The sequence below is a fragment of the Schistocerca serialis genome, chromosome 5, assembly GCF_023864345.2.
Source record: "Schistocerca serialis cubense isolate TAMUIC-IGC-003099 chromosome 5, iqSchSeri2.2, whole genome shotgun sequence".
In the NCBI taxonomy this organism is placed as follows: Eukaryota; Metazoa; Arthropoda; class Insecta; order Orthoptera; family Acrididae; genus Schistocerca; species Schistocerca serialis.
In genome coordinates, this window is record NC_064642.1 from 715,393,343 (window position 1) to 715,406,840 (window position 13,498).

At 41.2% G+C, this 13,498-nt stretch overlaps 1 protein-coding gene across 2 annotated transcripts in view; it reads right to left on the minus strand.

Annotated features, from left to right (window-relative positions):
* Positions 1–13,498, minus strand: part of LOC126480786 (alpha-1,3-mannosyl-glycoprotein 4-beta-N-acetylglucosaminyltransferase A) — an 802,672-nt gene that overhangs the window by 293,807 nt on the left and 495,367 nt on the right. The window contains exon 3 of one of the 2 annotated variants that reach the window (XM_050104097.1): positions 3,227–3,295. The exons of the other annotated variant lie outside the window; for it this stretch is intronic. Coding sequence (XP_049960054.1) covers positions 3,227–3,292 — 66 coding nt within the window. The 5' untranslated portion in view covers positions 3,293–3,295. The remainder of the gene's footprint in view (positions 1–3,226; positions 3,296–13,498) is intronic. 2 annotated transcript variants of the gene reach the window in all.

Here is a 13,498-nt window from a genome sequence, read left to right on the forward strand (position 1 = left end):
CCACTTTCATTAGACAAATTTGTCTGTTCGTCACGAGAATTTTTCAAACCGGGTGTGTTAGGCTGGGCAGCGCTCATTACAATATAGCGTTCTGCGTCATCAATTGTCGTCAAATTAACAGACGAGACAATTGAGTTCGTTTGTTCATTATGAGGGTAAAAGTCATCACTAGTGGTTGGAATGCACTGATTGTTAGTGAACGCAGGATTGTCACAATTACTATCGGTCACGCTGTTTAAGTCGGTAATTTCGTTCATAATACCTCGCGATACACTATTCACAGTCTTTCGCGGCATTTTTGCAATAGTCACAATTATTCACAAAACAAATGAGCACAATGCAAAAGCAACACACAAATACAACAGAGCAACGAGTTGCCGTTGACCTGTAGAAAGAAAGTCACAAGTTAATAAAAGCGTAGCGCCAAATCCTAATTATATCCAAGCAAATAAGAGCAGATATCTGACTGTTGCTCAAAAGACTCTCAACGAAATACGATCCTGGACTGGGTGTCGCCAAGTGTAACCTCGCCCACAAAAATGTGTTGACAATGGCAACCAAAACGTGAAATTCGCAATCTAACTCAAATATAAATCCTTCAAAAAATTAAAGTCCATTCAGTGACAAGAAAATTCAATTAAACCGAAATATCGGTCTTTGGCCCTGTGTAAAACAATCAGAATTAAAGTCTTACCTCAAAATAAATGGATGTCACATATCTGCTCTTGTTGTTGCGCACCGCTTGGAGGAACTGCATTGCAAATAATAATATTCTCTTTTTTTGTGATTTTAGTGGAGTTTTTCTTCAAAAGAAGTGGAATGAAATGGGAAGTGCAACGAAATCTTGAGTTCAATAAAAAATTAAATTTTTGAGAAAATGCTTTTGAAATAAAAAAATTATTATTGGGAGACTTGTTGGAGAATAATTACAATAAATAAAATTTTTCATTATCTAATGATTATATTAATTAACAGTATACCTTATTCCTCATCTTGACCAGTGTTGCCGACCGCCTACATCACACAACCGCACTGGGCTGCTACTACTGACCGACCGCTCTGCATGACGACTACAGACTGAGTACTGCTCTCAACTAGACAGAGCTACAGACTCGCAACGACTACTCGACAGACTCGCAACGACTGACTAACTGCTACTGACTGAGAACCGCTCGCAACACTCGCGCGGTCAAGCGCATACTCTCTGGTCACAGATGCTACAATGCCTCGCCATCGCTGCTATGTTACATACGTGTTTCAGTGTATGTAAAATATAACCATAAAAGGCCAAAGACGCACGTTTTCCAGCCATTTGATTAGGTTATAGTTTAAAGCTTAGCTTTGAATAACGCTATATTTATTTATATTAACGATAAAGTTGGCAATGCTGTCACCTTATTCCATGTTAGAAAGTCTGTAACTGTCGATATTTCAAGAAATGCATAGCAACTTTGCTATATTGGATTCCATATATTTATTCTTACCGGTTTCGGTTCTAAACATTCGTCCAGGAGAAAACAATACGACTTTTACACGTTGTACAGCATTCCACAGGTGGCTGCAATACTAAGAGGTCAAGTTAAAACAAATATGAAATGCTCACAGCAGGTAAATGGCTCACTTAAGGGGTGGGTCGGTCGGTCGTCTGCCTGTGTGCGTCAGTCCTTGTTGAGTGAGCCACACTGACCCGCTGTGAGCGTTTCATATTTGTTTTAGCTTAAACTCTAGTGCGGCATCCACCTGTGACGTATTACACAACATCTAAAAGTCTTACTGTTTCCCCTGAACGATCGTTTACAACTGAGACAGGTAGGAATAAATTTACCAGTTCAATACAGCACAGTTGTTATTCATTTCCTGAAATACAGAGTGTATATAAAAAAATAAAAACCAATCTGCCGATTTTTAAAAAATCATAACCATTATATTAATTGAGACATGTGCGCGAACAACGTGTTGTTGGAAAGAGCAAACTCGGGTTTTGTATGGTTCCCGCTAGGTAGCAGCACTGTGCGCCCACTTCAGTTCTAGTAAAAATAGTGTCGGGTCGACAAAAAGCGTTTTGCGTAGTGTAGATAGGTAATAACTGTCCAGCATGACATTCGTACTAGGTATGGTCTGGATCCTACTACAGCACAGAGCATTAGACGACGGCAAGAACAATTCCGAGAAACAGGTCGTTTGTGTAAAGACAAACCGCCGGGTCGTCCGCAAATGTATGACACAGACGTCGAACGCATCCGACAGTTTTACAAGGAGTCCGCAGGAATCCGTTCACCGTGCAGCTCGACAGCTCATCCTGCCCCCGATGTCCTCATGGCTTGTGTTGCGTCGACGGTTGCACATGAAGCCATATAAAATTCAGCTACCGCAAGCTCTTCGTGAAGGTGACAAGCAACGACATTACTGGCCTCCAAGGTCACCGGACCTGTCTGCATGTGGTTATTTCTTGTGGGGGTTTATAAAAAGACACTGTTTGTGTGCCTTCGTTAGCAACAACAATAAATGAACTGAGACATCGCAGCTGTGGAAGCTGTAACTCGAGACATGCTCGCTGCAGTGAGGGAACAATTTGAACACCGCATTGACATATGCCGTGCATCTTAAGGTGGGCATATTGGACACAGTTGGAATGGTATGAGAAAAAAGTTTCCCTTCATCAAAATACAAAATTCATTATATATGTATATTAGTTTCAGAAATATAGACGTGGCAAATCGGATGATTCTTGATTGTCGCCTAAAAATTTGTTTTTGAATCTGTCAGTGATTTATTTGACTAGTAAAACACTGCACCAATTACGGTTTTCTCTCGTGCATAACACGACGAGTTTCAGTAATTTCTCTCATTATCAAGTGCAACCAATCCGAGTGCCCTGCAAACTTTTTATAATTTTACTGCAATCGTAAAGTTGGAAAATATAATTCTTGCAATTTTTATACACGCCAACGTTAGAGAATTGTAATTTTTTGTACTTGCTTACTGTTGCTGTGCCTCCATTGTAGAGAAATATATGAGTAAGTCTCTTTCTTCACAAATTGTACTCAATATATGAAACAAAATTGTATTGAACAGAAAATTAAGTGTAACTGATAATTTATGCAGTCAGTGGAGTTATAGATATGACAGCTTCATGTAAATACTTTAATTCGCGAGAAACGGAAAACCACTGACTGCATCCGAACACTCTGGGAAGCAACATTCTCGTAATATCTTTGTACCCTACCTTGATTTCACGTAAACAGTGATGTTTATCACGTGTGTGAATTTCTGCACAACGAAGGAGGCACATCACCTGTAAGTAAACACACAACAGTTACTGTTCTCTAGAATTATTGTGTAAAAGAACACTAGAATTATATTTTCCGACTTTCCGGTCGCAGTAAAGCCATGTAAGACAAATGAACGCCAAACCACCACATACGCAGACATCACATACAGTACCAACGATGCACTTCACAATGGGAAGAGATTGCTGGAACCCGCAGTCATATGCACGAAAAAAGAAAAGAATAGTAACTGCTGCAATGTTTTACTATTTAAATAATAGAACTGACAGCTGTTCAGTTTAAAATTCTAGTTTCATGACGTGCGGCATGTGGAAAAATAACTTGATAAGGCCAGAGCACGATAGATGGCTTGGACTCTAGTAAAATTTTTCGAATAACCAGAGATGGGACGCACCTCTGTAGCTACGATCATAAAACGGTAGCCAGTCACCGACGAGCGTGAAAGTTGCCCAGTTCGCATGCTTGCTTACTACTTACTACAAAAGGTATTAATTCTTATTGTTACTTACTGTTTTTCGTTGTTTACGTCTTTCTTCATGTTCTTCCACGTATTTGTGTCAGTTTTAGAACTTTACACTAAAGATATTCACGTTTTTGTGTTATGAAGAATCAGTCGTTTCGCCATTTTGTGTGTTTTGCTATTGCTTGATACGTTCGTCTTTTTTTGTAGGGGTGGGAGCATCTGTTATTGGTTGTGTGCGCGCGCGCGCGCGCGCGCGCGCGCGTAAATTATTACTTTACTACGAGACAGTGGTGGTTGACCTAGGATGGGGATATCGCCTAGTTTGTCATTATACGGTGTCTAGGGGGAAGAGGGGTTGTTTAAAGTTTTTTGTTAGTTTAAGCAGCGTCTGGTTGCTTATGTTTGTTTGCTCATTTACGATGTATTTCTTCTCTATGCTGCCTTTCGAATTTGGATTTTCTCTTGGAGGTTTAGGAGATGTTTCTTGTTACTGATGTGGCTATTTTCACGCCCTCATCTATCGTGGTCGGTTGGTTTTCTTGCCGAAGGTGTTCTGCAAATTTTGAATGGTTGGTGCCCTGTTTCCACGCTCTGTGTTCTTTCTACTTTATTTCTAAAGTCCTGCCTGTCTGCCGTAAGTATAGAGCATCATAACAGTTACGCTCAACATTATGAAAAATTGAAACGTGTAACCTGTGGTTTTTATTATTAAGAACGTTAATCCTTAAAGCACCACATATCGACTACCTTACTGCAGTGCTAATTCTGAAGTACAGGTTGCCTTACCAAATTAATGGCAATGCGATACTTCTAGCGTATTTGATTTAATAATCAAACTCTAGCCAGTAAATATCACGGAAAATTCCGTGTAGCGTAACCAGCCATATTTAGGAACTTAAAAATGCCTAGCTTTGAGTGTTCAGCTGAAACCACCATTGCTTTCGGTTCACGTAATTAGAAACTGTGGTCTTTAGCGTAACAGGTATTACTGTGGTGCAAGTTAGTTTACATACATGCACTTCCGTTCTCCTTTCGCTGATTGGCTGGGTTTTATCGTTCTACTTCGACAAGGTGCGTTTCCAACATACCGTTACCAGGGAAGTTCCAGTTTCCCTGTCCCCAACGTGATCCGACTATTACCGTCTTGTTTTCGCCACTGACATTTACTAGATACAATTTAATTTTGCAGCAATTTCCTTGAATTTCTGTCTGGATTATGGGCAGCACCTATAATCTGCCAGGAACACATTCTCACCCCTCTCACCCCCCTCACCCCTACTCCGTCAGCCACCACTCGCACAAAAAAGAAAATAGGAAAATGAACTCGACCCGAGCTAGCCACCACAATTATGCCTGTTGCTGTGCTATCTTTTTTCGTGCTGTGCTGAAGCCGAATTTTTGTTGTTTCTACTGCTTTGTCTCTGAGTAGGGTTGCCAGTCGTACGTATTATTATAATGTATTCTACATTACCTCAGGCAGTTCTCTATACTTTTGACTAAAATAAAGCACCGAAAATACCTTATATCACAGGGCTTTTATTTTTTGGATTCATTTTACCTAAATCATTAAAAGATCAGAAAAATTGATCGTAACTTTGCGTCCTATCTTTAACAAGCAATATAATTTATTTGCTCTATTTTATTTGCCCTACCTCTGAGCCATAACGATTCAAATTATCCATGGTGATTATTCACTCAAAAACTAGTGCGCGGCAGGGACGCATACTGCATTATTTTTGTTGGCGATCGCTTTTAACGTCTTTTTTCGGGTGCGCAAGCTCGGTACCCGCCAGGTGGATTCATTCGACCCATCCACCGGAAAATGATCTTGCTCACTCGGAGGATTTATTTATTTCTTAATTTTTGAATCATCAATCTTCTGAGTGGTTTGATGCGGCCCCCCACGAATTCCTCTCCTGTGCCAACCTCTTCACCTCAGTAGTGCTTGCAACCTACGTCAATTATTTGCCGGGTGTATTCCAATCTGTCTTCCTCTACAATTTTTGCCCTCTACAGTTACCTATAGTACCATCGAAGTCATCCCCTGATGCCTTAACGGATATCCTACCATCCTGTCCCCTTCTTGCATTGTTTTCCACATATTCCTTTCCTCTGCGCAGAAACTCTTCATTCCTTACTTTATCAGTCCATCTAATTTTCAACATTCTTCGGTGGCACCATATTTTAAATTCTTCGATTGTCTTCTGCTCAGGCTTTTCCATAGTGCGTATTTCACTACCATACAATGCTGTGCTGTGCTCCAAACGTACATTTTCGGAAATTTATTCCTTTAATTGTGGAATAAATCTGAGGTTTTATTTATTCATTTAAAAACCATCCAGAATGTGTAATAGGACTTATAAACTAACTGCTTACTTTAAATTTAAAGACACCAGTATTTCTTGTGGGGCACAGTCTACGTTACTACAGTTTTGAACTCTCCAGTAACAGTAAAATACCAACACTAATTTTAATTTGAGGAATACATAAAAAGGAATATGTACGCAGAATAAATGAAGATAAAATGACAATCTAAGCAGCTTTACCCCAGTATTTGGCAATCACTAACACCTCGGAACTAGCGGACATTAGCTCATCAATGGCACATCTTGCAGGATCGTCTACGTTTTTGCAAGTGCTCTGTAGTTCGTTTAACTGCACAAAGGGCTGATGATAGGCGATAATTTCTGCAAACTATCTGTTAACCTTGCAGCCCCTATTGTGAGTTTATTTTGAGCGTATTCTGAGTTTTCCAGACGGGCCATTCTTCAGTGAAACCGCCACATAGTTTCCCGATGGTGTCATCCAGTGGTGGTCAGACATTTCCCGCACATTACTGAGAACACTTCTGTTGTACAGTGTTATACTGTAGCCTGGACAGAAGTGTGGCGGTATTCCAGTATCGGGACCCCCGGCGGATACCTGCTCGTCGTTGGGAGGTAAGCGGACACTTCTTGACTCAACGTCCACGCTCTTTTCGTCATAATGGGAACGTCTGCTCCACCTCATTGTTTTATTTTGGGATATTGTACCCGTAAAGGGAAACCATTTCATCACCCAATTTTGTATTGGCATTTGGCGTTTGCACCACTTTGAAATATAGTTCAGCATTCACCTTCTGTTTAAGATCCTGAAAGCCATCTCGGCAGACCGTGAACGCTGTATAACTTGACATTCGAAGAGCGTTCGAGAAATGCTAACCGCACCACCGCTTTCCTACTGAAGTACGATTACATGGGGACATCAAACAAAATTTGTACAGATTGAATATTTCTTGATAGGGAAAATACGCATTCCATTTTGGAGAGTCGTCGACAGATATAGTAGTAACTTCAGTTGTGTTCCATGGAAGTGTCTTGCGATCCTTCCTGTTCATGCCGCATAATGACGACCTGGCAGACGATATTAGTGACCTGAGACTTTTCGTAGATGGTACTAGCTATCTATAATGGATTATTATTTGGAAAAAATCAGTCAAATCCTGATAATATTGACAAGTGACGCGAAAACCGGTAATTCGGTTTAAATGTTGTGAAATGTACGATTTTGACTTCCCATAACTCAAAAGTGTACCTTATCTCTGCAATATCGATGAGTTACAAATGGAGCTAACTCACTCAAGCACCCGATGTAACTATTTTTATTTATTTATTTATTTACACGTCAAATTCCGTAGGACCAAATTGAAGAGCAAATCTTCAGTGTCATGAAACGTGTCAGTACATAAAATTACAACATAAAAGTAATAACAAATAAAAATAAAATATTTATGAACCCGAAAAAAGTCAATCCGTAAGTTTAAGTAAACGCAATCAACAATACATGAAAAATCAGCTTAGTTTTTCCAAGCAACTCTTCGACAAAATGGAAGGTGTGACCCACGAGGAAACACTTCAGTTTCGATTTTAAAACTCGTGGATTACTGATAAGATTTTTGAATTCGAGTGGTAGCTTATTGAAAATGGCTGGATCAGTATAACGCACATCTATTTGCACAAGAGTTAAGGAAGTCCGATCCAAATGCAGATTTGATTTATGGTGAGTATTAACTGAGTGAAAGCTGCTTATTCTTTGGAATAAGCTAGTATTTTTAACAAGAAATGACAGTAAGGAAAATTATATATAAGAGAGGAATGTCAAAATACCCAGACTACTGAACAGGGGTCGACAATAGGTTCGTGGACTTGCACCACTTATTGCCCGAACCGCCCGATTCTGAGCCAAAAATATCCCTTTGAAGGGGAAGAGTTACCCCAAAATACAATACCATACGACATAAGCTATTGGAAGTAAGCAAAGTAGACTAATTTTCGTATCGAACGATCACTTACTTCATATACCGTTCGCATAGTAAAAACTGCAGCAAGTCTGAACAAGATCCTGAACGTGGGCTTTCCACGACAGTTTACTATCTATCTGAACACCTAGGAATTTTAACTCCTCAGTTTCACTAATGTGCCCATTCCGTGAAATTAAAACGTCAGGTTTAGTTGAATTGTGTATCAGAAACTGTAAAAACTGAGTCTTACTGTGATTTAGCGTTAGTTTATTTTCTACAAGCCATGAACTTGGGTCATGAAGTGCACAATATGAAACCGAGCCAATATTGCACACAACATCCTTTACTATCAAGCTAGTGTCATCAGCAAACAGAAATATTTTAGAGTTACTCTTAATATTAGAGGGCACATCATTTCTATAAATAAGGAACAGGAGTGGCCCAAAGACTGATCCCTGGGGCATCCCCCCCCCCCCCCCCCCCCCACTTCACCGTACCCCACTCAGACCCCACATCACAGCCATTGTCAACATCGTTAATAATGACCTTTTTCTGTCTGTCGCCAAAGTGGTGAACCAACTGTGAGCTACTCCCAGTACTCTGTAATGGTCCAATTTTTGGTGACATGAAATGAATAATCAGATAGGCTGAGTTGTAGGTATATAGTTTGAACAAAAATATGAAAGCAGGGAGAAATGCATGCTTTAACATAAATGCAGATGTTACCCACACCTTCACGTTGCAGGGAGGGAAAATAGGTTTAACGTCCCGTCGATATCGAGGCCGTTAGAGAACGAGGACACGCTCGGACTGTGTTAAGGATGTGGAAGGAAATCGGCCGTGCCCTTTCAGCAGAACCATCCCAGCATTTGTCTGGAGCGATTTAGGAAAATCACGGAAAACCTTAATCTGGATGGGCGGACGCGAGTTTAAACTGGCGACCTCCAGAATGCGAATCCACTGTAATAACCACTGCACTCTTCAAGTTGCGCTGTTGCATTTGACCACAAACGGCACCTGCGGAATGTCTTCATTACGTTGCCAGTGTCAGTCGTGGTCAAAACAATTCTCTGTAGTTGTGGATGTATGAAGTCGGAGCTAATTATATTCTAACGGGAGAAAATTAATTGTTGGTGCTCGTTAGGTGGGCGCTTCTGTAACCAAGGTAGCTGAAGTGTTTGGTATTTCAAGAGACCGTATCAAAGGTTTATACCGCCCCCATGAACCATGGACCTTGCCGTTGGTGGGGAGGCTTGCGTGCCTCAGCGATACAGATGGCCGTACCGTAGGTGCAACCACAACGGAGGGGTATCTGTCGAGAGGCTAGACAAACGTGTGGTTCCTGAAGAGGGGCAGCAGCCTTTTCAGTAGTTGCAGGGGCAACAGTCTGAATGATTGATCTGGCCTTGTAACAATAACCAAAACGGTCTTGCTGTGCTGGTACTGCGAACGGCAGAAAGCAAGGGGAAACTACAGCCGTAATTTTTCCCGAGGGCATGCAGCTTTACTTTATGGTTTAATGATGATGGCGTCCTCTTGGGTAAAATATTCCGGAGGTAAAATTGTCCCCCATTCGGATCTCTGGGTGGGGACCATTCAGGACGACGTCGTTATCAAGAGAAAGAAAACTGGCGTTCTGCAGATCGGAGCGTGGAATGTCAGATTCCTTAATCGGGCAGGTAGGTTAGAACATTTGAAAAGGGAAATGGATAGGTTAAAGTTCGATATAGTAGGAATTAGTGAAGTTCGCTGGCATGAGGAATAAGACTTTTGGTCAGGTGAATACAGGGTTATAAATACAAAATCGAATAGAGGTAATGCAGGAGTAGGATTAATAATGAATAAAAAAAAATAGGCGTGCGGGTAAGCTACTACAAACAGCATAGTGAACGCATTATTGTGGCCAAGACAGACACGAAGCCCACGCCTGCTACAGTGGTACAAGTTAATATGCCAACTAGCTCTGCAGATGAAGAAATTGACGAAATGTATGAGGAGGTAAAAGAAATTATTCAGATAGTGAAGGGAGATGAAAATTTAATAGTCATGGGTGACTGGAATTCGAGTGTAGGAAAAGGAAGAGAAGGAAACGTAGTAGGTGAATATGGATTGGGGGACAGAAATGAAAGAGGAAGCCGCCTGATAGAATTTTGGACAGTGCATAACTTAATCATAGCTAACACTTGGTTCAAGAATCATGAAAGAAGGTTGTATACATGGAAGAAGCCTGGATATACTGACAGGTTTCAGATTATATAATGGTAAGACAAAGATTTAGGAACCAGGTTTTAAATTGTAAGACATTTCCAGGGGCAGATGTGGACTCTGACCGCAATCTATTGGTTATGAACTGCAGATTAAAATTGAAGAAGCTGCAAAAAGGTGGGAATTTAAGGAGATGGGACCTGGATAAACTGACTAAACCAGAGGTTGTACAGAGTTTCAGGAAGAGCATAAGGGAACAATTGACAGCAGTGGGGGAAAGTAGTACAGTAGAAGAAGAATGGGTAGCTCTGAGCGATGAAGTAGTGAAGGCACCAGAGGATCAAGTAGGTAAAAAGACGAGGGCTTGTAGAAATCCTTGGGTAACAGAAGAAATATTGAATTGATGAAAGGAGAAAATATAAAAATGCAGTCAATGAAGCAGGCAAAAAGGAATACAAACGTCTCAAAAATGAGATCGACAGGAAGTGCAAAACGGCTAAGCAGGGACGGCTAGATGACAAATGTAAGGATGTAGAGGCTTATCGCACTAGGGGTAAGATAGATACTGCCTACAGGAAAATTAAAGAGACCTTTGGAGAAAAGAGAACCAGTTGTATGAATATCAAGAGCTCAGATGAAAACCCAATTCTAAGCAAAGAAGGGAAAGCAGAAAGGTGGAAGAAGTATATAAAGGGTCTATACAGGGGCGATGTACTTGAGGACAATATTATGGAAATGGAAGAGGATGTAGATGAAGATGAAATGGGAGATATGATACTGCGTGAAGAGTTTGACGGAGCACTGAAAGACCTGAGTCGAAACAAGGCCCCGGGAGTAGACAACATTCCATTGGAACTACTGACGGCCTTGGGAGAGCCAGTCCTGACAAAACTACCATCTGGTGAGCAAGATGTATGAGACAGGCGAAGTACCCTCAGACTTCAAGAAGAACGTAATAATTCCAATCCCAAAGAAAGCAGGTGTTGACAGATGTGAAAATTACCGAACTATCCGTTTAATAAGTCACAGCTGCAAAATACTAACACGAATTCTTTACAGACGAATGGAAAAACTGGTAGAAGCCGACATCGGAGACGATCAGTTTGGATTCCGTAGAAATATTGGCACGCGTGAGGCAGTACTGACCTTACGACTTATCTTAGAAGAAAGATTAAGGAAAGGCAAACATAGCATTTGTAGACTTACAGAAAGCATTTGACAATGTTGACTGGAATACTCTCTTTCAAATTCTAAACGTTGCAGGGGTAAAATACAGGGAGCGGAAGGCTGTTTACCATTTGTACAGAAACCAGATGGCAGTTGTAAGAGTCGAGGGACATGAAAGGGAAGCAGTGTTTGGGAAAGGAGTGAGACAGGGTTGTAGCTTTTGCCCGATGTTATTCAATCTGTGTATTGAGCAAGCAGTAAATCAAACAAAACTCTGAGTAGGAATTAAAACCCATGGAGAAGAAATAAAAACTTTGAGGTTCGCCGATGACATTGTAATTCTGTGAGAGACAGCGAAGGACTTGGAAGAGCAGTTGAACGGAATGGATGGTGTCTTGAAGGGAGGATATAAGATGAATATCAACGAAAGTAAAGCGAGGATAATGGAATGTAGTCGAATTAAGTCGGGTGATGCTGAGGGAATTAGATTAGGAAATGAGACACTTAAAGTAGTAAAGGAGTTTTGCTATTTGGGGAGCAAAATAAGTGATGATGGTCGAAGTAGATAAGATATAAAATGTAGACTGGCAATGCCAAGGAAAGCGTTTCTGAAGAAGAGAAATTTGTTAACATCGTGTATAGATTTAAGTGTCAGGTAGTCCTTTCTGAAAGTATTTGTATGGAGTGTAGCCATGTATGGAAGTGAAACATGGACGATAAATAGTTTGGGCAGGAAGAGAATAGAAACTTTCGAAATGTGGTGCTACAGAAGAATGCCAAAGATTAGATGGGTAGACCAAATAACTAATGAGGAGGTATTAAATAGAATTGGGGAGAAGAGGAATTTGTGGCACAACTTGACGAGAAGAAGGGACCGGTTGGTAGGACATGTTCTGAGGCACCAAGGGATCACAAATTTAGCATAGGAGGGCAGCGTGGAGGGTAAAAATAGTAGAGGGAGACCAAGAGATGAATACACTAAGCAAATTCAGAAGGATGTAGGTTGCAGTAGCTACTGGGAGATGAAGCTTGCACAGGATAGAGTAGCATGGAGAGCTGCATCAAACCAGTCTCGGGTCTGAAGACCACAACAACAGGGAAAGAGGAGTCATTAGCTACGTCACAACGCAGATGAAAGTGTGCTTCGCGTTATCGTGACAGACGGCCACTGAAGACTAAATGTAAGAGGACAGCTGTAAAAGTCACTGCAGAGCTGAATGTCGCACTCGCGACCCCTGTCAGCAACAAAACACGAAGGGAGCTCCATAAGCAGGGAATTGCGGGGCGAGCTGGGAATTCCAAAACCACTCATCGGTGCAAATGCCCGTTACAGAAAAACTTGGCGCAGAAGGCGTAAAAGTTGAGAAGCTGAGCTATGGGAAAGTGTAAGAAAGTAGTCTGGTCGAATGAGTCTTGTTTCACACTGTTTCCAACTTCTGGCTGAGTTTATGTGATGAAACGAACATGGCGAGGGTTCGGTCATAATTTGGGCTGTCATATTATTGTATTTCATGGGCCCCTTCGTTACTCTACGAGGTCGCATTACTACCAGCGATTATGAAGCGATTTTGGGTGATCAGGACTGTCTCGTGGTATAGTGTTTGTTCCCCAACGGTAAAGCTAAAGGACCCCTGTTCACTCAGCTAGAATCGTCCATGACTGGTTTCGTGAGTACTCTACTTTGGAGAGAAGTATGCGTGCACTATTTTGCACGAATAATGGTGTAAAATTTACTTTAAAACCACACAGGACCTGTATTTATACATTCCCGTGACTGGAGCTGTTTTGCTTACCAACGGATTTCCTGCACTGTAGCCGAAGTGAAGACGTGAAGTGTAAGACATGGTACCGTGTTGTGTATTTGGTGTTTCCATATTTCTGTCCACCCCCTGTAATTCAAGTGATTGATTTCGGTTCACTGGTAGAATACTGGGGAAATGCTGTCAGTCTACAAACGAGACTGCTTACACAACACTCGTGCGAGCCATCATAAAACAGTGTTTTAGTGTGATGGACCTGTACCCAACAGGACTAAGAAGGGATATTGAACGTATGCAAAGCTGGGCACAGCTGAATGTGTAGTCATTATTAAGA